Here is a 26,409-nt window from a genome sequence, read left to right as displayed (position 1 = left end):
TGTCTGTGACCAGGCGAAAAAAAACGTTCCAAGCCAAGCCTTCATATCATAGCCGCTACACACAGCCTACATCGGTGTCACCATATCATCTAATGTCATAGTCAACATAGCTACTAGAACTAACGCATTAGTAAACCCGCTACAATCACACAGTACAGTCAGCAAGCAGTTTAGCCATTACACTGGTGGGGGCTCCAGTGGCAATACATTTATTTAAAAAAAAGCTTACATTAACTTAGAAGAGTTTAAGTGTTGGATACCCAAAGCTAGCTAGCTAACGTAGCATCCTTTTCTGTTTGAGCCGGGTGTTTGAGTAGGCTAAAGTAATTAGCTTCATTCACTAGCTAAGTAAGTGGAAGTGAAAAACAATATGCAACGAAATATAGCTAGCTTTCTCTCTCTCTCTCGCTTCACCTTCATTTTTGAAGAAATTAATTTGTTCAAAACTGTTCAACTATTGTCGTTCTCTCTCTTATGGTCCTTCTGTAGCTCAGTTGGTAGAGCATGGCGCTTGTAACGCCAGGGTAGTGGGTTCGATCCCCGGGACCACCCATACGTAGAATGTATGCACACATGACTGTAAGTCGCTTTGGATAAAAGCGTCTGCTAAATGGCATATATTATTATATATTATTATATATTAGTCAGCTACCCACCACACTTTATACATTGCAGTGCTAGTTAGCTGTAGCTTATTGTTGAGTCTATTGTAGACCTTAATTGAAAACAGTGTATTTGAATCAATTATTTGGTGACGTGAATATATTTAGTAGTTTATATCTAAAGAGGATAACTCATTTTTTTTTTTACATTTCACTATTTTTAGTTTTTATGAAATTCAACATAGCATTACTTTCTGTTTGAGCCGGGTATTTGAGTAGGCTAAACTAGCTAGCTGCATTCACTAGCTAAGTGAAAAGAAACACAATGAAATATAGCTAGCTCGCTTCAAAAATGTTCAGCTATTGTTGTTCTCTCTCGGAGTTAACTACTCACCACATTCTATGCACTGCAGTGCTAGCTAGCTGTAGCTTATGCTTTCAGTACTAGATTCATTCTCTGATCCTTCGATTGGGTGGAAAACATGTCAGAGGACGGCGGAAACTATCTGTCCTACAGCTACACCATGGTGCTACCCTACAGAGTACTGTTGAGGCTACTATAGACCTTTAATCCATTATTTGGTGTCGTGTATATTTAGTATAGTTTATCTAAAAAGGATAACTGTTTCACAACAACAACAAAAAACACCCCTTCCTCCTCTGAGGAGCCTCCACTGGCGCACAGCGTACACCCCCCTCTCTACAACACCACATTCAAATTGAGCAGTGCTTTATTGGCATGGTGGTGGGACACAAACTGAAGCCAAAGCAATAATCAAATTCATGTTACACTGTTTCTGAACATCCTCGTGATAAAGGAACATAGTAGATCAAAAAAATAGAATGAAAAAGTGATGCAAAGCAAATTTTCACACAAGTAAACAACAAAGATTGTCATCATCTCGATACTTCCAACAGAAAATGGAAATCAAATAGGACCAATTATAATTGAGATCAATGTTACCTGACTTCCTGTGGCGTGTGTTCCAGGCTACGTCGGTGCTGCCACTGTTGCTGCTGCGGCCTGGTGGTTCCTCTACAGCGAGGACGGCCCTGGTGTGTCTTTCTATCAGCTGGTGAGTAGCTGCATCAGATACGGAAGAGGAGGGCAAGACCTCCCACATTTTTCTTTCAATGGAAGTCAATGAACTAAGCAGACTGCTATCTCGTTGGTGTCTATGGGAGAGGCACCCCCGTAAGCAGACAATGGTAAACGGCTTGAGTCGTTCATCATAAAATCAAACATCTTTGGTAGCATCACCAATCCAAAATTGGAACCCTAGGCTTAGCTCATTGCTCTCCACGTAGATCTGAATATATATATATATCTTTAAAAAAAATCCTATACAATCGTGGGGGGGTACAGGCTACCTAGGACTTACATTTAAATGAGTCATTCAGCAATAACGTAGTCTGGTGAGTAGAGCAGAATCTGCGTCCCAAAAGGCATCCTATTCCCTATATAGGGCCCATAGGGCTCTGGTCAAAAGTAGTGCACTATGGGAAATTGGGTGCCATTTGGGATGTCCCACTCTGTAGAACAGGGAGTGGTCTCCACCTTTACTGGGTGTGCAGGCATTTGTCCCAGCCCAGCACCAACACACCTGTATCAGATACTAATATCAGATACTAAATGTATCAGATATCAACTATTGTTTTTTTATAGAATTTTTAAAACTCGACACAATGTAAAGATTTGTTTTTTGCTTCACCAAATAATTTAAGAAACCGTACAAAAGTGCCACTGCAGTTCCAAATTCATTGGTCTAAAACCATAATTATCATCGAGATCCTCATTTAAAATACATTAAAGGTCATAGACCTTCATCATGATCATCATCAATCTTGGAGATTTTTCATCTTAGGTGTAGGGTCTACCTAGGATCTACATTTAAACTTCTTACTTAGCAAAAATGTACAGTTGAATGATTGTGATAATCCAGTAAATGGTTCCATCCTAATTTCGGATTTTTTCCTCAGTCCCACTTCATGCAGTGCCACGAGGAAAACGAGGACTTTGTCGGCGTCCACTGTGAGGTGTTTGAGGCCGCTCCGCCCATGACAATGGCCCTGTCTGTGTTGGTCACCATCGAGATGTGCAATGCTCTCAATAGGTCAGACTGCAAATAGAGCTAGAAGCAACTTTGGTTCCTGCCTGGTTCAATATAAAGCAATGTTTGAAGATTCATGGTAGAAATGCTAGATTCAATTAGGCATAACATTAAAGGCCCGTTTCCCAGTCCCAGATTAAGCCTACTCCTTGACTAAAACAGCACTTTCAATGGAGATTATCCATTTGACATGCTTTGTAGTGCAGGACAGGAGTAGGTTTAATCTGGGTCCTCAGAATTAGCAACATTGGTAGCTTGTTAGCACTGTAATTCTTGATACACACACAGTATATCAATTTAGAGGTGGAACATGAACAGTAAAGTTATATAAAACACTTTGTTTACGTTTATAAATTATAGCACTTCTATAACAGTGCGTTTCTAAAACACAGAGTATCAAGAGTACGATATGAAAGCCCAATCCCAAAAGTAGCTATAACGTTGCAAGTGTAGTGTAACCCCAAAGACATTGGAAGAGTAACTTTAGATGAAACGTGCAGAACAAACATTATCCTCCATCCCTCACCATGTCATCTCAGATCCCCACATGCTTCTGTGCACACCTCTTGGCACACACACCTCTGTGGATAACAGCGTATAAACACACACACATTTTAAATACTTTATTTGGATCCATAAATCAAACGTACATTTCAAGAAGGATCTAAACATCTCAGTGCGCCCGCGCACACAGTGTTTAGCCAGCAATGATTACGTAACCCCCCCTTCCCCCTCCCAGCTTGTCTGAGAACCAGTCCCTGCTGCGCATGCCCCCCTGGAGCAACCTGTGGCTGGTTGGAGCCATGTCCCTCTCCATGTCACTCCACTTCGTGATCATTTACGTCGACCCCATGCCCGTGAGTCTGCCTGACCTCGCACCACAACCCTCCGGCTCCAAGGACCATTGGTTTTGACCCTACATCCACCTCTTTGTCTTACTCTCTCGATCTCCTTCTGCCTCCCTCTTTCTCGCCTTCTGTCTGCTTCTCGCTCTCTCTCTCCCAGTCAAACATTATTGTTATACAGACATTATTGTTATCCACTCCCCTTTACTGTGATATTCAGCGTTAGAGCGTGATTGAAATTGAAAGGCAATGTCCCCGCGTTATCGGCGGATTCGCGGTAAACGCTACATATGTCTGCTCAACCTGAACATTTCTATCACATAAATTTGTAATGAATCAGCGATACAGATTGAATAGAGCCATAAGAGTGATAACTGAGTGAGAGTATTTGACAACTGAGTAAGGCCTAGATTCAATCTGGGACGTTATAGTGCGATTTACATTTAAAGGTAATTTCCCTGATTGAGCCGACATATGCAGTGTTTACAGCGAGTGGCCTACGCAAACACGGAAACATTGCTTTTCAAAAGGTGCATAGCATAAAAGGGCCGATCGGATTGAATCTAGCAGTATGTGATCACTAAAAAGTATGTGATAACTAAGTAGTAGTATGTGATACGTGTCTGAAATGTGCCTGTCCTCTCCGCTGCAGATGATCTTTAAGTTGACCCACTTGAACGTGGAGAAATGGATGGTGGTGCTCAAGCTCTCCTTCCCTGTCATCCTCATTGACGAGGTCCTCAAGTTTGTGGCCCGCAATTACCTGGAGGGTAAGGACACACACATCTGTTATCGATTAAATCTATATTATTCCTTGTAATAATATCCTGTAATATCCACAGAAATTTTCCCTATATTTTGGGCCCTGGGCAAATTTCAGGTTTTGCGAGTGGAAACCTGAATGTTGTGAGATTTCTGTGCAACTTCCGGCGCATTGTTTACAGTGAACATTGAGGCTGTGCCCTTACAAAGTTTTCACTTTGTTTATGAATCAATGGTTTTGTATTTTGTGTCCACTGAATTTACACTGATAATATATAATACCCACTCTTACATGTTTTCACTAAAGTCTATGTGTGAGTGTCTTCCTACATGTTTCTATGTATCCCCATACTGCTTAAAGTTTGTCTCATTTTATGGCTATAATGTCACATTTAGGTAGTAATTGCCTTTGTGTACTCTTCCACCAGCAAGATCATGCTTGGGGATAAGGTTAGCCATTGCAGTTTTAACTTGTTAATATAAAACATCTCCAATATTAACATTTAACTACGGTCAACATACAGTAGCCTATGATGTATGGAAAAGTCTTTTTTAAATTTTAAATATTGGTATCATTTAGCGGACACTTATCCAAAACAACTTGGTCATGCGTACACACATTTTATGTAGGTGGCCTCTGGGAATTCACAATCCTGCCGTTGGAAGCGCCATGCTCTACAGAACCACCAATATTTGGTGTCGAGTATATAAGTGTTGGATAACGTAAATTGAGCCGTACTAATATATAACTAAAATGGCCAGAATAGATGCTTGCCCAACACCACATCAATCAATAGTACTTCATGTAGATCTAAAAGGGTTGTAATTATTCAAAATATGGTCATTTTTAGGCTCGGTTGGAATGTTCCCCATATTGCTTATACCCATCCTCCAAATTGATCCCTGGGGACTAGTGCAAAATTTGGGACTTGAGTCTTGTCCTACCTCATCCGGTTGCCAATACCCTGAAAATGACAGCCATTTTCTTTCCCATGCAGTTGCTGATGACAATCTAGTAAGCAAGAAGTGGGACTAAAAGAACACGAGGAGTATAAAGGAGAGAAAAGAATGAGAAGAGAAAACGGTGGAAGTGCTTCCCAGAAACGAGAGCGCAGACCGTCACTAGAAGTGAGATTTTTTTTTTGACAAGCTCAAAGAATGAAACAAAGCCACCAGAAAAAAATTATAAAAACGAACAAAAAATAAAAACGTGCAAATAAACACTTTTTTCCTTTGTGTATGTATTGAAATAAAGTTAATATATATAGGTAAGCGTTATGAACATGAACAATATATTCAAATTATTCTGACTATTCTTAAAAAATAAAACTGTATTAAAAGAGAATGCGAGTCTGGCTGGTTAATTGTTATTGGTTTTGGTTTTATTCCCAGTATCTCACTTACTTACGGTCGAGGAGAAGCATCTTCTCCTTTACTTTGGAGTCCTTTGGTGGCTGTGGAGATCAATCATGGTTTTACAGCTGCGGCTGCAGACCGGGCATGTGAAAGCTTGGTTGGAGGGGGGGAGGAATAGCCGTTAGCATGCCTCTGCACGCTTTGCCTCCAGATAGTGTGCATTCATACTCCTGATGCCCAATGAGCGCCAGAACGTTTGGCAGGTGGCTCGGTCCTCTATACTGGATGAATTGATCTTGCACCTCTTCATAGTGGTTTTAATTCAGTCCTACATCCGCTTCTTCTGGCCAACAGCAGAGCGTTGGCCTTCATGTGACCGTTGAGCACTTTCGTTTGGCAGTCGGCCCTCTGGCATGCGGATGACATGACCAAGCCATCTTAGTTGGTGATTGTTTAAGGTGGACTGCATGCTACCACTGCCAGCCCGTTTCAGTACCTCGGTGTGGGGTATTCTGTCCTGCCAGCTAACAACGAGAATCTTCTGGAGGCACTTTATGTGGAAGGACTCCAGGGTTTTCATGTGCTAAGGGATCCATGCTTCCCGGCTGTTTAACAAGGTGAACACACACACACACACACCGCTCTCTCCGCAAACAATTACACAAGAAGAACATGAACCTGCAAAGAGTAGTCTTTCAATGTATATTTATATATTACGACAATTAGTATCAACAAGAGAGAAAATTCATTCATATCATTATTTTTTACATGTTTCTTAATCTCTTACTCTTCATTTAAAAACATGGTCAAGTTTAAAACAGGTAAAGATGGTAAGTGTGTCAGAGTGGTTTGGAACAGGGTTGTTAGTGTTACTCGCTGGTATCAACAAGGGCAGTGCCATTAGATCAATGGTCGGAAGTCCTGAGAGGGTGTGTGTGTGTATTTAAGTATCATAATACAGTATAACTTACAGTAGTAGATACTGGCCTTTTCTCAACATATTGCCTTTTAGTGACGTCCACTAAAGCAGAAATGGACCATTTCTCATCACATCTGACTAGCGGGAATGTCAAGTCAGGAACTTCAATACAAATATTCAAGTTACCTCAATAAGTCCAGTTTTTAAAAAAGGGGGTTAAGTTTGGTCATAGAATGAGTGTTTGGTCATTGAACATGAGAAAATACATTTGAAAAAAACTCTCAAATATGGAAAGATGGAGGGCACTCAAGCAACATGAGTCGAGGTGCAACCAAAAATAATAATAATCAGAACATCATTGAACAGCTCCAAAGTACAAATATTCCAAGTCACATTACAAGCGGAGGTGGTGATTCCCAATGTTGGAGAGAACTGGCCTGAACAAGGCCAGCACAGATCTGATTCTCATTAGGAGTTGTCTGAAATGCAAGCTGATTTGTAATCAGTGATTATGCACAGCTCCTTGCTCAGCCCACTCCTCTTCAACGTGAGCATTTGATAGTGGTCAAATCTTTCTCTGTGGTTAGTTGCACTTCATGTCCAGCCACGTTCTTATTGGTCACCCTTGGAATATTTCTTGTTTCTCCCGTCGCTTTGGCTCTGTTGTGTTGCTCTGATAGACTCACGTGGCACCAGTGGGCGGGGCACCCTCTTCAGGAAGCCCCTCCTCCAAGATGTCCCTGACCTGGTCCAGAGTTTCAGCCTGACGGATCAACTCCAGCTTCACCTAGAAGAAAGGGATGAAGGGAGAGAGAGAAGAGGGGGAAAGAGGGGGGGGGAGAGAGAAAAGGGGGGGGAGAGAGAGTGGGAGGGGGTGGAGTAAGAGAAGAGAAAGCAAGAGAGAGAGACCATGAGGAAGGCTCATGGTCATTTGACTATGGACCGAAAATGGAATGCAGCTGGACTGGTCCTAGATCAATGCTGTAAACTAACATAAACCAACTCAATGTGAATACACCATGAGTGGGCTGGTCCTGAATCAGGACCAATCTACTGTACCTGCAGTGACTGCGAAAGCTGGACAAAGTCCCTCTGCACCGTCTGGCTGGTGTCCACCTGAGAACGCATACTGATGATCTGGCTACGCAGCTCCAAACACTGTTGCTGGAGGGACGCCTGGGAGGGAGATAGAAAGGGAGTGAGAACGGTAAGGGTAAGGAGAGAGAGATAAAGCTACAGTAACATGTTAAGTGTTCCCAAAGTAGGAAAGATAAGTACACAAAAGGTATAACACAGACAGACGCACGCACACACACCTCTATCCCTGGTCCCCCTGTACAGTACCTTGTCATGGGTTAGAGTCTTGCTGTCTCCCTGTAGGTGTGAGAGCGCCACCCTGAGGCCTTGTAGCTCGGTGCGACAGGTCTGTAGCTCCAACTGCAGCTTCTCTTTCTGACACTGGACCCGCTCCATCTCGGTCTTCAGACTGGACAGCTGCACTGCAGAGGGCAAAGGTCAACAGGACTATTTTTACTGAACGTTTATTTATCAAGGAAGTCAATGGGCTTGTTGGAGCGGATACGTTTTGTCAAGTCACCGCCTTTCAAAATTGCATTATGTGGATAACTGCCTGAACTGCATGAAAAACCATGTGATCTAAGGTCATGCGGTTTTTGATATAGTCTCCTTCAACTTCTGCAGTTGCTTTTCACCGATGGCACCATACAGCCATTGCCTGGCAACTGGTTGGCACTACTTGTCAACCAATCAGTGTTTTTGTTTGACCCACGCGGACTCGACCAAAGACGTGACTGAAACAGGAACCAGCTTCGCCGCGACTCTAAAGCTACAGGGGATACAAATGACAGTGATATTTGAGAACTCTAACAAATGCATTATACAACAGCTTCAGAAAGTATTCATATCTCTTGATTTATTCCACATTTTGTTGTGTTACAGCCTGAATTCAAAATGGATTTTCTCACCCATTTACATACAATACCCCACAATGAAAAAGTGAACTTTTTATTTAGCAAATGTCTAAATAATTAAATACAGAAATATCTAATGTACATAAGTATTCACACCCGAGTCAATACATGTTAGAAACAACGTTGGCAGCGATAACAGCAGTGAGTCTTTCTGGGTAAGTCTCTAAGCCACGTGTCAAACTCATTCCGGGGGGGTGGGTTGGCTAGTGTTCTCTCTCCTCCCTTGTACTTGATTGATGAATTAAGGTCACTAATTAGTAAGGAACTCCCCTCATCTGGTTGTCTAGGTCTTAATTGAAAGGATAAAACAGACAAGCATACATTAAGCCCTCCATGGAATGAGTTGACACTACTGCTCTAAGCGCTTTGCACAGCTGGTTTGTACAATATTTGCCCATTATGTCAAATAGTTTGTTGATCATCGCTAGGCAACCATTTTCAAGTCTTGCCAGAGATTTTCAAGCAGATTTAAGTCATAACTAACTCAGCCATTCAGGAACATTCACTGTCTTCTTGGTAAGCAACTCCAGTGTAGATTTGGCCTCATGTTTTAGGTTATTGTCTTGCTGAAAGTTGAATTCACTCCACGTGTCTGGTGGAAAGCAGACTGAACCAGGTTCTTCTTTAGGATTTTGCCTGTGCTTAGCTCCATTCCATGTATTTTTTATCCTGAAAAATGTCCCCGTCTTTAACAATTACAAGCATACACATGATGTAGCAACCACTATGCTTAAATATGGAGAGTGGTACTCAGTGATGTGTTCTATTGGATTTGCCCCAAACATAAGACTTTGTATTCAGGCCAAAAAGTGAATTGCCTTTCCACATTTGTTTTCAGTATTACTTTCGTGCCTTGATGCAAACAGGATGCATGTTTTTATTTTTTTTTATTCTGTACACTTCATTCTTTTAATTCTGTCAAATAGGTAACATGTGGAATTGTTTTAAGATGGTTATACCAAGGATCATTTAGCCATTTGATTTAGAATTTTAGATGATTCTTTATATCTTATTTGATAAAATAAAAAGTGTCTGCCCAATATCTGAGAAAGATATGAAAGATCAGGAAATCATAATAATAATAATAATAATTGGGACCCATATTTAACAAAACCTGGCACTAAACTACTTCCATATATACTTCCATTAATATGTTTAACTGGTACCGGGCTTCAGATGAGTCTTGTGGGCGTCAAAACGACCAACATCTACAGTGCATTCGGAAGTATTCAGACCCCTTGACTTTTTCCACATTGTTACGTTACAGCCTCATTCTAAAATTGATTAAATTGTTGTTTTTTCCCCCCATGATAAATCAATGATAAAGTCCTTGACAAATGTCCTTGTGTAGCCCAGCCAGAACCCGGACTTTCCGGGAGGTGCAGATTGACTCATTGAACACTATTATTGCACAGAGTGAGTCCATGCAACTTATTGTTAAGCAAATTCTTTACTCCTGAACTTATTTAGACTTGCCATAACAAAGGGGTTGAATACTTATTGACTTTTGTGACCTGTTTCAAGAAGTTAGGCGCATGTCACATGTCACTAGTTCACATTAGAGGCATTTTAACATTATTTTTTTTTTAATCTAAAGGCATTTTGGGGCAGAAATGCCTTCTGGAACATGTGAACTTTCATGTGCCTTAATAACAAACTTGCATGCCATCTGTAAATAAGAATACAATTGTTCAATTACTAGCCTAGTTGGTTTAGCCACAGGAAAATACAGGAACCTTCCCGCTAGCCATGAATTGCTGAGATAGACAGGCTGGCCATGCCAAGAGATGAGTTCAGATTGGTCTGCCATTGTAGCATGCTTCTGTATATAACATAAACTGCTCAGTAATGTTTGGATAATCCTTTCTAGAGCAGATTTTTTTGAAAGATATCAGAAAGAACTGAAAAAGTGTTGCATTGCTGCCCTGAAGTTAATAGCGCTATCGACTAAGATCAGTGGGGAAAAGTTGTGATGGACTACTTTCTGGAGGACGATCGTGCGATGCCGACTCTGAATATGATCCGAGGTTGAGAAAATCCCTGATTTAGGTAAAAACATTTTCATTGAACCAGATATTGTCGTCTTCTGATGACCATGATGAGGAAGAAATGGCAATCAACAGTGTTTTTCTCACGTTGACCGAGCTTTGAAATCAGTGGAATGCCCGGCTGAAGCAGAGAGATGATTGCCAAATGCGGAGAGTCAAAAAGGCTATTGTATAAAACACCTGTCTCTGGATTACATCTTCAAACTAAGGGCAACCATGGCATTCATGACAGAGGGAGAAGCATTCATTCATGTACATGGGTAAGAGTCTAGCTACATTTTCAGATATCACAAGTCTCAGAAAATGGTTTTCATTGCAAGTTAAAGTGTACTGTTAGCTAGATGGATGGCTGGTTGGCTAGCTAATGTTACATGTATGATCTGTGTAGTAACAATATTTGTATCTCAGAAAGCCATTTGCATTGTTAGTTATAGCCCAATGTCATTGAACCTAGTTGGTTATCTTTAGCTACTTGCAGAATCATGCATGGTAGTAGGAGTTGGGATCATCGTTTATTGTTTACCTAGCTAACTACATGTCGAAACAAAAGACTCTCCTATGCAAGTAACCATTTCACTGTAGCGTTTACACCTTCTGTGTCCTGTGCATGTGACAAATAGATTTGATTTGATATAGTGTGCGTTTACCAGAGACGGTAATGTGAAGAACAACATGACCTGCACCAAAGTCAGATTAGGATATAGACCAAAGACGAGATATTTTTACTACTACTTTTTGCTACTACTTTCACCACTTTTAATCTAGAAATCTTGGGTCGTTTACTACACTGCCATATTCACTTGCTTTAGCACATGGCCTCACATGTGAATCCTTAAAGAGATGGGTGGGGCTAAGGCTTAAGGGGGTGTGAACGATGCTGAATGGGTGTGGACAAAGAGCTCTCCAGGTGGACCGAAACATTCACCGGCCATTTTCTCAAACGTGGAGTTACTTTCCCATTGTTCCTGAACTGTAGTGTGAGATATACCATGTTCTTGCTCTGAGTCTCTACTTTTATCCAACGTAAAAAAAATATATATTTTAAAACACAATTTATAAATGTTGCTACATAGGACCGAATCCAGGTGGTACATTTAAGCTTTACATTTTTTAAATTAATTTGTACAAATTTCAAAATACCTAATTCCACTTTGACATTACAGGGTATTGTGCGTAGGCCAGTGAAAATAAATCTACATTTTAAATTTAGGCTGTAACACAACAATATGTGGAAAAAGTAAAGGGGTGTGAATACTTTCTGAAGGCACTTCAGAAAGAAAGTAGGTTATGTTTTCAGTTTGTGAGTGTGTGATATTATGGGTAAAGAAAAGTTTATTTAGACCTTTCTTAAACATTTGCAGCTATGTTGACACTGCCATGTTGATCTGAGCTTTGCGGTTGGAAAACCACTACAGTGTCCGACTCGGCTGTGGCAGATGGGACCTCCCCCGACTTTGTTGACTTTCGTCTAAAGTTGGCTTCTTAGCCTAACTACTCGAACACACCCCATGAGTTTACTACGGTCAACGCCTGTTATCAACTGCCTGTGTGTAATGCATTACGGATTCATTCCTATGGCCTTCTTTACCACACAATTTTCTAATTCTCGCGCACACACACACACACACACACACACACACACACACACACACACACACACACACACACACACACACACACACACACACACACACACACACACACACACACACACACCAATGTCCACTCACCTTGTAAAACTTCTGTTGCGGCAGTACCAGGGAAGAGAGAAAGAGAATGGTTAAAAACCAACATATAACTGGCAGTTTCTATTACACTTATCAACACAAAGAAAGAAACAAAGACAAAGAAATTGCGAAGGAAAGGCAGATGAACACACCGCTCTCCTCCACGCGGGTCTCCAGTTGTTCCTTCAGGTTGACGATCTCAATAAGCAGCCTCTCTTCACTGTGTGCCGCCTACAGGTGGGAGTACAGTAGTGCATACAGTAATAGTATGTTTTCTATGTATTTCAATGATTCTTGACTGTATGAATACACACACACACAAACTGCACCTGTAGTGTAGGACCAAGGGGTGTGTTGGCGTCCCCTGCCCCATCAGTCTCCTCGATCTCCTCCCCTTTTAGCCTGGACAGCTCGCTACACACCCTCCTCTGAGAGAGAGACAGCTCCGCCTGGGAATACAACACACACACACAAAACACCTCAAACACACACTACATGGACTTCATCCCCCATCCTCCCTGGTTGGACCAGGTGCTTGTCACTCACCAGCCTGCTATGGACGGCATTCTGTGATTGGTTGAACGATTTCTGTAGCTCCTGTAGGAGGGCCTCTGAGGTCTGAACCTGAGTCTGGAGAACTGAGACCTACACACACACACACACACACACACACACACACATATATATATAGTAACATTCACATTCAATTCCGTGGATAACTGACGCTTCTCAATATACAATATGTGTGTAAATGTGAGAGTACGTGTTTGTGCGTCTCGGTAGTCTGTGTGTCCAGCTCGCTCTCCAGCTCTGTCCTCTCGTCCCTCAGTCGACTCAGCTCTCCCTTCAGCTCCTCAACCTGCACATCAGACCACACCACACCAGACGTCATGAGTCCACTCCTAACCTGTAAAGTTTGGCTCACCTGTTTGATAGACAACGTTGGTGTTTGACTGTTTGTACACTTAACAAAAATGAATGGAACATGCAACCATTTCAAACACTTTACTGAGTTATAGCAAAATAACATTACAAAAATCAACCAATTTAAATAAATGCATTAGGCCCTAACCTATGGATTTTACATGACTGGGAATACAGATATGCATCTGTCGGTCACAGAGATGACCTGACCTTTCTTCTGAAAACCAGTCACTATCTGGTGTGACCACCATTTGCCCCATGCAGCGCGACACATCTCCTTCATAGAGTTTATCAACCTGTTGATTGTAGTCTGTGGAATGTTGTCCCACTCTTCAATGGCTGTGCAAAGTTGCTGGATATTTGCGGAAACTGGAACACTGTCGTATATATGTTGTCGGATGAATGGCACGACAATGTCCCTCGGGATTTCGTCACGGTATCTCTGTGCATTCAAATGACCATCAATAAAATGCAAATGTGTTTGTTGTCCGTAGCTTACGCCTGCCAATACCATAACCCCACCACCACCACCATAGGGCACTCCGTTCACAACGTTGACCTCAGCAAAGCGCTTGCCCACACAACGCTATAAACGCCGTCTGCCATCTGCACGGTACAGTTGAAACCAGGATTCAACCGTGACGAGCACACTTCTCCAGCGTGCCAGTAGTCATTGAAGGTGAGCATTTGCCCACTAAAGTCGGTCATGACGCCAAACTGCATTCAGGCAAAGACCTTGGTGAGGACGACGAGCAAGCAGATGAGCTTCCCGAAGACTGGTTTCAGACAGTTTGTGCTGAATTTCTTAGTTTGTGCAAACCTACAGTTTCATCAGCTGTCTGGGTGGCTTGTCTCAGACAACCCGGCAGGTGAAGTCAGATGTGGAGGGCCTGGTGTGGTTACACGTGGTCTGCGGTTGTGGGGCCGGTTGGACGTACTGCCAAATTCTCTAAAACGACGTTGGAGGCGGCTTATAGTGGAGAAATTAACATTAAATTATCTGGCAACAGCGTCGCTGGAAATTTTTGCAGTCAGTATGCCAATTGTATGCTCCCTCAAAACTTGAGACATCGTGTTGTGTGACAACTGCACATTTTAGAGTGGCCTTCTATTGTCCCCAGCACCTGTGTAATGATCATGCTGTTTAATCAGCTTCTTAATATGCCACACCTGTCAGGTGGATGGATTATCTTGGCAAAGGAGAAATGCTCACTAACAGGGATGTAAACAAATGTGTGCACAACATTCGAGAGAAATAAGCTTTTTGTGTGTATGGAACATTTCTGGGATCTTTTATTTCAGTTCATGAAACCAGCACTTAAAATGTTGCGTTTATATTTTTTTCTGTGGCTAGTGCTCACTTGTTTGCTTAGTGAATTGATGTCAGAGTGTGTGTGTTCACCTGTGTGTTAAGCGAATCCCATTCGGTGTGTGTGACCAGGCGGTGGCCGGGCGGGGGCAGGTAGATGGCCTCAGGCACCAGGGTTCCCGTGGAGACCAGGGAGGCAGTGTCTTCCTGGGGGGGTGGGCGGCGTGGCAGTGAGGGCGTGTCCAAGGAGAAGGAGGAGAAAGAAGCGAAGTCACAGTTCTGGGAGAAATAGCCCTCCAGTCCCGCCCCTTCACCCTCCCCTGGTCCCTCAGCCTCCGCTGGTTGGCTATCCCATCCGTCCGTTCCTGGTTCTCTGAGGGTATTGGTGGGAGAGTCTGTCGACTGGCTCTCGGACTGCATAGCTCCTGCCTCCAACCTGTCTTTCTTTGCACTTCCCTGAGAGAGAGAGAGAGAGAGAGAGAGAGAGAGAGAGAGAGAGAGAGAGAGAGAGAGAGAGTCAGAGACAAGGAAATAGGTTTAGTAACATTGAGGTGAACACACACACACCTGAGACTGCACACTGGCTCTCCTCCACTGGGCACGCTCAGACTGCAGAGTAGATATTCTAGCCTCATACTGAGAAGCCGTCTCTGAGAATAGAAGAGAGAGAAATGAGATGACAGACAATAACAGGCCATCTAGGTGGGTCCTACACATTATCTGCGTCCCAAATGAAACCCTATTCCCTATCTAGTGCAATACTTTCCCATGCATTCATGGGAATGCATGATGAATAGAAGGTATGGAGCGACCTTTCTCACAAGAGAGGGGGCCCGCCCCATCTATACAATGGTAGGGAAACACTAGTATGTAGAAAAGGTATCTTCCACCTCTGACTGAATCTCCTGGTCACACTTAATATCTCTCTCTGACCTCTGAGGGCCTCCTGAAGAGACTGCATCTCCTGGTCACACTGTTTCTGCAGCTCTCCCAGCTCCTCCTGTTTGCTCAGTTCGCAGATCGTCGCCACGCCCTGCCAGTGCTCCAGCTGCGCTCGGCAACCTGCTAGTTGGGCCTGCAAGCTTTCCATTGCATCTGACAAGCAGAAAAATTGAGAGATAACATAAGATATCTGTTTATGGTGAATATCGGACAATACAAGGTTGTGAATAGAGTTCAACACTGACTTCAATGTATCTTATGAGCGGGATAAATTATGATCATGCAAACAATTGCACTTAGTCCTACTACACAGGCTATTCCTTTCGATGTCAATAACATTACAAAACATCACATGCAAAGCAATTCATGAATGTAATAAAACACCTGTTGACAATCGAACTGACAGATAACATTGTTTTGTCTGTGTATCAGTGGGGACACGGCAATCCTTGGCACACACCTGCCATAGCTTCTAATTAGGTTGACTGACGTCTCCACAAAATCATAATTATTATGGCTAAACCCCCGCCCATTTCTACAATTTCGCTTCTTAAAAATAAGATTTTCAACCTAACTACACTGCTAAACGTATGCCTAACTAACCTTAAATTAAGACCAAAAAAATATATATTTTCGTTAATTCATTTTTACGATAGAGGCAATTTTGACTTTGTGGCAGTAACAGAAAGGTCAAACGAGTTCACTTAAGAGTGACAGCTCTAGTAATAGCAACATTTTGTACATTTTCAGTGATCTGTAGCTACATTCCTGAAATGCACACGCATTTGAGAGTTTTGGTTATCACGAAGGGTTAGTTAGCTAGCAATCAAGCTAGCCTAGCTAAAACACTTGTTGATGGCTAAGTTAGCTAAGTGACATTCTTACCAGTGTCGTCATTCTGAGATTTCTCCGACGGTTCCATTATCAATCCTTTGTGTCGGATCTGTTCTGTAATGGCACCAAATGTCTTAGTCGTGAAAATAATCTACTGTATGTGTGTTTAGGGTCGGGTTGGTGTGAGAGCTCAAAACAGGACTTGTTCACTACTGGTCAACTTCAGGAAATAACTTTCCCCGGTTTAAGCCTACGGATATTACGTAAACATCCTTCCTAATGCGGACGACTGCATAGAATTTTCCCTTATTCTTCCCAGTTCCAACTACCGTATTGTCATGGGATGAGCGAATGATAATATGTGAAAAGACATACAGTACTACACCAGACAAAAGTTTGGACACACCTACTCATTCAAGGGGTTTTCTTTATTTTTACTATTTGCTACATTGTTGAATAATAGGGAAGAAATAAACACTATGAAATAACACATATAGAATCATGTAGTAACCCAAAAAATGTTAAACAAATAAAGGTTCAATAAAATAAAATAAAAAATAAATAAATTATTCAAAGTAGCCACCCTTTGCCTTGATGACAGCTTTGCAACCTCTTGGCATTCTCTCAATCAGGTTAACCTGGAATGCGTTTCCAACAGTACTGAAGAAGTTTCCACGTATGCTGAGCACTTGTTGGTTGCTTTTCCTTCACTCTGCAGTCCAACTCATCCCAAACCATCTCAATTGAGTCTGATGCAGCTCATCTGATGCAGCGCTCCATCACTCTCCTTCTTGGTTAAATATCCCTTACACAGCCTGGAGGTGTGTTGGGTCATTGTGCTGTTGAAAATAAAATTATAGTTCCACTAAGAGCAAACCAGATGGGATGGCGTATTGCTGCAGAATGTTGTGTTAGCCATGTTGGTTAAGTGTGCCTAGAATTCAAAATAAATCACCTCCTCCATAGTTCACGGTGGAAACCACACTGCGGAGATCATCCGTTTGCCTACTCTGCATCTCACAAAGATACAACAGTTGGAACCAAAAATCTCACATTTGGACTCATCAGACCAAAGGACAGATTTCCACCGGTCTACTGTCCATTGTTTCTTGAACCAAGCTAGTCTCTTCCTATTATTGGTGTCCTTTAGTAGTGGTTTCTTTGCAGCAATTCGACCATGAAGTCCTGATTCACGCAGACTCCTCTGAAAAGTTGACGTTGAGATGTGTCTGTTACTTGAACTCTATGAAGCATTTATTTGTGCTGCAATTTCTGAGGCTGGTAACTGTAATAAACATATCCTCTGCAGCAGAGGTAACTCTGGGTCTTCCTTTCATGTGGCGGTCCTCATGAGAGCCAGTTTCATCATAGTGTTTGATGGATCTTGCAACTACACTTGAAGAAACTTGAAAAGTTCTTGACATTTTCCGGATTGACTGACCTTCATGTCTTAAAGTAATGATGGACTGTCATTTCTCTTTGATTATTTGAGCGGTTCGTGCCATAATATGGACTTGGTATTTTACCAAATAGGGCTATCTTCTGTATACCACCCCTACCTTGTCACAACACAACTGATTGGCTCAAACGCATTAAGAAGGAAAGAAATTCCACAAATGAACTTTTAACAAGGCACACCTGTTAATTGAAATGCATTCCAGGTGACTACCTCAGGAAGCTGGTTGAGAGAACGCCAACAGTGTGGAAAGCTGTCATCAGGCAAAGGGTGGCTACTTTGAAGAATCTCAAATATAAAATATATTTTGATTTATTTAACACTTTGTTACTACATTATTTCATATGTGTTATTTCATAGTTTTGATGTCTTCACTTTTGTTTACAATATTTCATGGCATTGTGTCCAAAAAAAGAATGTATGTGAATACTTGTCTGTAAGTCGCTTTGGATAAAAGCGTCTGCTAAATAGCATATATTATTATTATTATTATTATTAATACTGAATCTGCTATGATGAGAAGCCAACAGCCAACATACCAATAAATTTATTTCAATACATTTTATGTTCAATGTCCAGTAATGCAATACGGTTAGAAATGACATATTAACATCAACAGTGTGCTTTCCACTGTCTCTTTACAGTACAACCAATACATATAAACACTTCCTGAATATCTCTGAGCCATAAAAGGGCATTATAATGTCAAACAGTAGAATTTTCAGTATTTTCAGAATAGCAAAACATATTCAGTGATACTGTACTAATGCATTTTGAAAAGTCCATTATACAAGTCCCTCACTTCAGTCAATCTCTTCAATGGTTGGGCCTTGGGAGCTGGCACCAGAGCTGGACCGTGCCTGATTTCCACAGCTACCTATAGGCATCCCTCATTGCTGGTATAGCTTGGTAATGATAGGCTGGCACACTTTCTTCAGCTCCTTCAGCTGAAGCTCATACTCCTCTTTGTCGTCCTCCAACCAGAATATGGCCTGGTTGCATCCTGTCCACCACTTTCTTCTTGTCCTCCTCGCTGATATTGCCTTTCACGTTGTCGTCCTCAACGCTGCTCTTCATATTGAAGGTGTCCGACTCCAGGGAGGTTCTTGGCTGCTATTTTCACCCTCTGTGCATCGTCCTCAGCTTCGTATTTTGTCGGCATCATGCAACATCCTCTCAATGTCCTCTTTGCTGAGCCGCCCCTTGTCGTTGGTGATGGTGATCTTGTTCTCTTTGCCATTGCTCTTGTCTACCGCTGATACGTTCAGAATGCCATTGGCGCCGATGTCAAAAGTCATGCGCCTCAAGCTGAGGGATTCCTCGTGGGGCAGGGGGGATTCCAGAGAGCTCAAACCAAATATTCTAACAAACTATAATGTTATAGCTAAGGCTTTGTCTACACAATCAAAATGGCGTACTTTTTGATTTCTATGAAGCCTGTAGCCCAATTGTTACAGCCATTTATGAAAATAATGAAAGTTACTTACAGTTTGTGAATGTAGAAGTCTCGTTGAAAGGTATAGGGCAGTAGCTTAAGGTCGCTCTTCTCTTTACTTACTTTCTTCTCTCTTTAGTGTTCTCTTTGAGTCGATGTTTGTAACTGAATTCATTTATACCATCCCTTTTGATATCTCAACATTTCTCAACTCTCTGACTATACTGTAGAGCTCTGCTACCCGGCCCGAGCCTGTACAGTACAGTACAGTCATATCTGACTAAAACCACAACACGGGTGTCAGAAGGGCTTTAAAATCATCAAATAAAAAACGGGAGAGAATATTTCACAGAAAATAATCATGTTCCTTGAGTTTTGTCGGAGTTTAGAGTGACGAAAAGTTGCTCAGCTAACTACTCTCTCGTCTCATTATTGAACAGAGCAGCCCAAGCGGAGCTGACATTGCCATGGATACTCACACACCCAGAGCTGCCATAAGCAGAGCGTATGCAGAGTAAGCAGCGTGCAGGGAGCGGGAGAGACAGAGAGGAGCAGCTAATTGATTCACTAATGGAGTAAGTTATTACTGATATCGGCTTTCGGGCAGGGCTGGGCCTTAAATTTGGCAGAAGAAATCGGGCCTAGGTATTGTAAGGCCTGAACGATGCGGACATGGGTAGGGCTCAGCTTCAAATTCATGCAACTGCAGGGCTCTGCTATACTGACCAATGAGAGCGCAGCTTCCTGTGCAGTGGTCTTTCGGTTACAGAAGCACGGAGACTTGTCCAGAATTACTTGTGGAAGAATATTTGTGCCATGAACTTTGACAAATGAATAATTTACTATTATAAACTGGGGGGTTTGAGCCCTGAATGTTGATTGGCTGAAGGCCATGTTCTATCAGACCGTATACCTATTTACATTGGTAAACAGTTTATAATAGCAATAATAGCAATAATGCACCTTGGGGGTTTGTGGGAGATTGCCAACAATCCACAGTTAGAGCTGTGTCCAGGCACTCTGCGTTGCGTTGTACTTAAGAACAGCCATAATACATCGTATATTGCCCATATACTACACCCCCATGGGCCGTATTGCTTAAGTGTCCAACGTGGAATAACATCTAAAGGCAATTATTATTATTACTCATGGATCAATTCATTTGGATCAAGACTTTGCTACTCGTCGCTTTATGGACACCACGGTTGAATCAGATCACCCATTACACAAACTCCACAGCAGGTGGCGGTAATGAAACTTCTGTCAAGCCGCTCAGTGGATGAACGAGGAACAGAGCATGCGCACACTTCGTTGTTTTGTGCTGTTCGGTAGCAAGAGAGTACATGTGGAATTCTGTTCGGACAGGACAGAACAACGACTTTCATCCTGCGAAAATGGCTAAAATATCGTTGCTGAGAGTGCTTCTCAACGAACGATTAACGGCAGTTGCTGATGAGATATTTGGGGCTGTTGAAAAAACGGTGGCAGAGTACCAGGAAGAAATCTATCGTTCTAAGGAGGAGAACGAGAAGCTACGGAGGCTGCTTGATATCGTTCTTAAACCAGATATAAAGTTGCATAGATCGGGTTAGTAACGTTAATTGATTAAAATGTGTGTATATGAAACATTCTAAAAGGGAAAACAACTGTTAGAAAACAACTCAACAACAACTACCACCCATCCAGGAGCCTATTCACAACCAATACCAATCTAATTTCACCTCATTTTAAAAGACAAAACTTTGTTTTAAACGACTTTTGACGTGCATTTGCAGAAAAACAGTCGCTAAACTGGTGGCATATGAATAACAAAATAAACTCGACATGCAACAATTTCAACGGTTTTGCTTAGTTGAATCAGGCCCTCTATGGATTTCACACGACTGGGTAGGGGCGCAGCTATGGGAGGGCATAGACCCACTCACTTAGGAGCCAGGCCCACCCACTGGGGAGCCAGGCCCAGCCAATCAGAATGAGTTTTCCCCACAAAAGGGCTCATTACAGACAGAAATACACCTCAGCCGGATGTGGAGGTCCTGGGCTGGTGTGGTTACACGTGGGCTGAGGTTGTGAGGCCAGTTGGACGTACTGCCAAATTCTCTAAAACAGCGTTTGATGCGGCTTATGGTAGACAGTATTTTTGTGCATTCAAATTGCCATTGATAAAATGCAATTGCGTTTGTTGTCTGTCACTTATGTTTGCCCATACCATAACCCCACCACCATTATGGGGCACTCTATTCACAGCGTTTGACATCAGCAAACGGCTTGTCCACACAACGCCATACACGTTCTGCGGTTGTGAGCCAGGTTGGACGTGCTGCCAAATTCTTTAAAAAAGACATTGGTAGAGAAATGAACATTACATTCCCTGGCGGAACAGTTCTGGTTCAGTTCTGGTGGACATTCCTGCAGTCAGCACGTCAATGCACGCTCCATCAATTTGAGACATCTGTGGCATTTGTGTTGTGTGACAAAATGGCACGTTTCTGGTCCCCAGCACAAGTTGCAGCTGTGTAATGATCATGCTGTTTAATCAGTTTCTAGATGTGCCACACCCATCAGATGGATGGATTACATGTATCTTCGAAAATGTCTTGTGTTCAGTTGGATCATTGGAATGTACAAAATGCTCTGTTTATTAAAATACATGTTTTACTCCATGAAGTAATCCAACAATGTGTACACCGCCATTTTGTCTATTTCAAATTTTCTCTCGTTGATCGAGACAGGTGAGTGTCATCATGACATGCAGCACTTTCGGGTGGACCCACCCATCTGTCAATGAGAGAAAGATTTGAAATAGACAAGATGCCAGTGTACACATTGTTGGGTTACTTCACGGAGCAAAACAATGTATTTATTGTAATAACGGAGCATTTCAAATGAACCACCTGATTGATTGGCCGGGTGCCGCTTGTATAATATATGTATATATATTTTTACTTGACCCTTATTTAACTAGGCAAGTCAGTTAAGAACAAATTCTTATTTTCAATGACGGCCTACCCCGGCCAAACCTGGACGAACCTAATAGACTTGAGCTCCCTCGTCTCCACTGCTACAGCCACCTTTCAACTACGCTACTGTAGTTACTAGGCTACTGTATTGTGGTCGCAGTATTGACAACAGAAATGCTACGGTCATTTTAATGAATCAATAACTAGTAATAAAAAGAGGTAGCCTCCCTTTTGGCTGCCTGTCATGTTCCAGTAGGCCTAAAGGAGTTCATGATGCATTTTTCTACTGTGATTATTATGCACCGAAGTGGGTAAGGTAGCTTTAGCATGCATTGCATGATCAGCACTGCAAATGTGAACCGCAAGCCATTGAGCATATAGGCATGTTGCATATGGATGCTCACAATAGATATACTTGTATTTCTAGAATCAGATGCCTATATGAATGAATAGGCAGGTCCATCTTAATTCTGGTATTAGGCAGTGGGCTATAGATTTCATGAAAAATATTTCTACATTTTCTGGTTAGTATGCTGCAGTTGATTGACTGGTCCCTCGAGTAATGTCAAAGTCCATTGTTTCAGAACGCCAAACGTCCCTAACGTTCAAAACTACTTTGCAAACCGTTGGTTTAAAATTCCTTATTGATTCATTTTTAGGGATATAATTTTCATCAGTAAACAGAAAAACAATACTGTGGTGCCTGGTGTAGGATTTCATTATCCATGACCACTTGTTTCATATACACCCTTTAAGTAAATAACCAAGTACATGTATAGCTTCTCAGGTGTGTGTGTGTGGGGAGGGGGTCACAATTATGTTGTCTTGGTTTATTATTGTTGTCAGCTGAATTCACTTAGTCATCCGTTTCATCCTTCCTCCAGACCTACAGCAGCTCCCTGTCTCTGAAAAGGTTCCCCCTGAGCAGCAGGAGTTGAGCCCCAGTCTGAGGCAGGAGGACCCAGAGGCCACACAGATTAATGAGCAGGAGCTCAGGACCAGTCACGGGAGAGAGCAGCTTCATGCTCTGGAGTCAAAAGACCCTAATATTATATTCACAATTGCTTGTGTCAAAAGCTTGTGCCAGAATCCGGTCTCAACTGAGCCTTCACATATTTACCAAACCCAAAGTGTGGAATATGAACAGGGACCCTCTCTACCAAGCACTTCAACGGAACCGATCAAAACAGAACCTGATGGAGAGGGCTACATGTCATTAGAACCAACCAGTGAACCTCAGCCCCTCTCTGCATTTCATCACTATTCTGCAGTTCAGCGTGAAAACAGAATACTCCTCAGTGTGGCAAGTGGAGAGCTTCCATCAGGGTCAAAGCCATCGGAATCAAAGAGAGCAGGGGTCAGTCAAATTGGTACTGCTGGTCTTCAATGGGGCACGTTATGTGGGGATTCCTTTCACACCACGTTTTCTGTTATGACCAGAGCGCATGCTAGTGAGAGAGAACCTGTGTGTGTGGAATGCTTTAAGTCAAAACAAAGTTTAAAAGATCATCTTGAAACTAACGTTGACACACATTTGATTAAATGGAAATGTCTTCTTTAAAAAAAAATGTTTTTGCACATATGTCTCTTGCAAATATAATCTGAACGTGCACATGGAGACTCATGATGAGAAATCTTTCCAGTGCCAGGTCTGTGATGATTGCTGTAAGGTAAAGGGTACTCTCATAAAACATCAGAAGACTCACATAAGGGAAAATGGAGCAATGAAATGGCAGCAGGTCTGTTAAATGAAAGGGAATCCCATGAAAGTAACTTGAGTATTTGGTGCCATCGGTGAGAAGGTATATGAATAGATTAAAGTAGAATTACTTCTAGGTATTCTGATTCTGCGTCTGTCCTGCAGGATCGAGGCCCCGCTGCTGCCACAGCAAGCCAGTCCCTGGACCCTACTCTTTCCTCGCCACCTTTCCACGGCCCAGCTGTGCCTCGTTCCATTGCATGGCGCCAAAAGAGGAAGGGGGAGGAATATGCACACGCCCAGCAGCAGGGCGCTCTTTACCCCAAACGCTCAAATGTATACCGCTCGAAGGTACATCCTGACATTTCCATTCCTCATCTGACACCAGAATATGACGAGCTGCTCACCAACCGCAGCGGGGGCCGTCCGGACCGCTATGCTGTTTTGCTATTCCGTGCATGCGTAAGCGAAGAGAGATACCGCGAGTGGGAACAGAATACCAACTGGGATGGATCACGAGGAAAATTTGGCTTGCCAGTGAACCTCCGAATGTTCATCAGGACCACTGTGTCTCAAAAGTTTCCTTCCATGAGTGATGTAACCCGAAAAAACATAAAAGACAGAGTAAATGAGTACTTGAGGTCACCGAGGAAGTCTGGACATGGACTGCTCTCGCTTATCTAAGGAATTAGGCATATTTCAGACCGTTCTCATAATCACTTCCTTTCCTAGCTGAGGTGATTACAAACAGCTGCCTACAGTATGTCCAGAAACTCTCATTGTCCTGTTTGCCACACTGTACAGTACCTTAATGCGGATCTGCATTTTGAAATACAAACAAAATAAATGAATTTGAATATTTTATTAATAAAAACGCAATAGATGTTGATGAAAAAGTACTCTAGATTCTATATTTTTATTAGAATACTGGGCTTACAGTAGTGATGGAGGCTGGTCACAGTTCATACCTTGATGAGCCATTCAATTGGACAATAGCTAGCCAAAACTCTCTCAATAGAGTACCACAGTATGAGTAATAACATAGTTGTCAAACACTGAAATGGTTCAAAATAATTTTTTCACCATTTGTTTTTCCCAATTGGGGATTTTAGAAACACTTCAAATAAGGGCTGTGTTTTACGGGAGAGTATTAGAGCCATGTGAAGATAAAGAAATCTATGGGTGGTGGTACATGGATATTTATTCTTCTTGCATTAGGAGTACTTTAAAAAAAAATGAAGTGCCAATATTTTGAGAATAAACAAAACATTTAATTTAGGCAAAGTCAATTTTGAGAATAACGTAGACATTTTTAAGAAAGTTATATTGCAAGAGTAAAGTATGGGATTAGGTTATTAAGCACATAACCATATAGCCCTAATCCCCCTTAACCTAACCTTATTTAAACCAATTTGTAAATAGGTCATGGTAGATCAGGAATTCACCATTCATCAGCATAGAATATCCCATATCATACATCTAACTCTCCATTTCATTCTCTTAAACACATCCTGCTCAGCTTACATATAGGCTTACACTGCCAACTCCTCCTGTCCCTGCTTTACCTCCCTCATATTCACTGACCTCACTCCCACTTGGAACCTCTACAACAGAAGACAAGTGTTGCCAGCATGGAAAAGCAATAAGAATGTGTCTTGTACACAAGTAAATAGCCTGTGGCGGAGATAAAACTGCACAGTCATGTTGTGTCACTCATTTGACAAATGGATTCGATATTCAAGTTAAGTCTATTGGAAACACTTCATAGCAAAACATAACATGTGTGACTAACTTTATTTTCCCAGAAGGAATTGAATTTGTGCTGTCAGATACATCAAGCACACAATAATTTAAAACACACGACAGTGCATTATTACATTAAAAAACAGGGCATGTGTACATTAGCATATAAAATACAGTGCATGCGGGTGTAGCCTATTAATAAATGTATCCATATTATCGCTAAATAGGTAGCCAGGGTGCCTAGGAGGACAGTGCAGCACTCACTCAGTATCCTTATGGAGGCAGGTATAACGCTAGAAGCCACTTCCACTATCCTGGGCCCCAATGGTAGGAAGGCATACTGGTTAGAAATGATGTCCTTGCCCTTTTTGTGTGCCTTTTCTTGTCTTTGTGGCTGCATAGCCGGTTACCTACTATCTTGAAACTCACTGACAACTTCTTTCATTTACTTTTCCAGCCTGTTATAGTTTGTGACCCTGTGTTACCCAGCACAGTGAGGGGCAAGAAGGGCCAGGCAGGACTGGTTCTGAGCCAGGCAGGTGGTTGGTCCTAGCAGCAGGAAAGAAAAAAGACAACATGAAGATACATCCAATGTAGTGGATAGTGCAACGATGTAGTGTATAGTGCAACGAGATACGGTGCCTTCGGAAAGTATTCAGACCCCTTGACTTTTTCCACGTTTTGTTACTTTACAGCCTTATTCTAAAATGGTTTAATCAGAGAAAAAAAATACTCATCGATCTTAC

At 42.1% G+C, this 26,409-nt stretch overlaps 3 protein-coding genes and 1 pseudogene across 3 annotated transcripts in view; 2 read left to right on the top strand and 2 right to left on the bottom strand.

Annotated features, from left to right (window-relative positions):
- Nucleotides 1-5,665, top strand: part of LOC123998571 (sarcoplasmic/endoplasmic reticulum calcium ATPase 1-like) — a 32,348-nt gene extending 26,683 nt beyond the window's left edge. Inside the window, exons 21-25 of the mRNA XM_046303552.1 lie at nucleotides 1,593-1,678; nucleotides 2,583-2,716; nucleotides 3,453-3,570; nucleotides 4,211-4,328; nucleotides 5,319-5,665. Coding sequence (XP_046159508.1) covers nucleotides 1,593-1,678; nucleotides 2,583-2,716; nucleotides 3,453-3,570; nucleotides 4,211-4,328; nucleotides 5,319-5,356 — 494 coding nt within the window. The 3' untranslated portion in view covers nucleotides 5,357-5,665. The remainder of the gene's footprint in view (nucleotides 1-1,592; nucleotides 1,679-2,582; nucleotides 2,717-3,452; nucleotides 3,571-4,210; nucleotides 4,329-5,318) is intronic.
- A 699-nt stretch (nucleotides 5,666-6,364) lies between these two features.
- LOC123998573 (rab GTPase-binding effector protein 2-like) lies at nucleotides 6,365-16,671 on the bottom strand. The gene is made up of 12 exons (XM_046303553.1): nucleotides 16,422-16,671; nucleotides 15,528-15,689; nucleotides 15,162-15,244; nucleotides 14,688-15,050; nucleotides 13,125-13,220; nucleotides 12,908-13,006; nucleotides 12,691-12,810; nucleotides 12,514-12,592; nucleotides 12,365-12,376; nucleotides 7,940-8,094; nucleotides 7,655-7,771; nucleotides 6,365-7,382 (listed from the first exon to the last, which is right to left on the bottom strand). The coding sequence occupies exons 1-12, from the start codon at nucleotides 16,456-16,458 to the stop codon at nucleotides 7,278-7,280; spliced, it is 1,428 nt and encodes a 475-aa protein (XP_046159509.1). The 5' UTR covers nucleotides 16,459-16,671; the 3' UTR covers nucleotides 6,365-7,277.
- A 1,958-nt stretch (nucleotides 16,672-18,629) lies between these two features.
- On the bottom strand, nucleotides 18,630-19,287 carry LOC123999751 (annotated as a pseudogene).
- A 1,251-nt stretch (nucleotides 19,288-20,538) lies between these two features.
- LOC123998923 lies at nucleotides 20,539-24,834 on the top strand. The gene is made up of 3 exons (XM_046304165.1): nucleotides 20,539-20,848; nucleotides 23,106-23,578; nucleotides 24,086-24,834. The coding sequence occupies exons 1-3, from the start codon at nucleotides 20,605-20,607 to the stop codon at nucleotides 24,602-24,604; spliced, it is 1,236 nt and encodes a 411-aa protein (XP_046160121.1). The 5' UTR covers nucleotides 20,539-20,604; the 3' UTR covers nucleotides 24,605-24,834.
- Nucleotides 24,835-26,409: the final 1,575 nt, after the last annotated feature.

Source organism: Oncorhynchus gorbuscha, linkage group LG16 (genome assembly GCF_021184085.1).
Source record: "Oncorhynchus gorbuscha isolate QuinsamMale2020 ecotype Even-year linkage group LG16, OgorEven_v1.0, whole genome shotgun sequence".
Taxonomy (NCBI): domain Eukaryota; kingdom Metazoa; phylum Chordata; class Actinopteri; order Salmoniformes; family Salmonidae; genus Oncorhynchus; species Oncorhynchus gorbuscha.
Note: the sequence above shows the minus strand (reverse complement) of the source record. Positions and strands in the feature narration are given on the sequence as shown.

Coding starts and splice junctions, on each gene's coding strand:
- LOC123998923 (XM_046304165.1), top strand. CDS start 20,605: ATGTGGAATTCTGTTCGGACAGGACAGAACAACGACTTTCATCCTGCG. Junction 20,849..23,105: donor TATAAAGTTGCATAGATCGG/GTTAGTAACGTT, acceptor TCCTTCCTCCAG/ACCTACAGCAGCTCCCTGTC. Junction 23,579..24,085: donor CGGAATCAAAGAGAGCAGGG/GTCAGTCAAATT, acceptor TCTGTCCTGCAG/GATCGAGGCCCCGCTGCTGC.
- LOC123998573 (XM_046303553.1), bottom strand. CDS start 16,458: ATGGAACCGTCGGAGAAATCTCAGAATGACGACACTG. Junction 15,690..16,421: donor ATCTCAGAATGACGACACTG/GTAAGAATGTCA, acceptor TCTGCTTGTCAG/ATGCAATGGAAAGCTTGCAG. Junction 12,811..12,907: donor ATGCCGTCCATAGCAGGCTG/GTGAGTGACAAG, acceptor TTGTATTCCCAG/GCGGAGCTGTCTCTCTCTCA.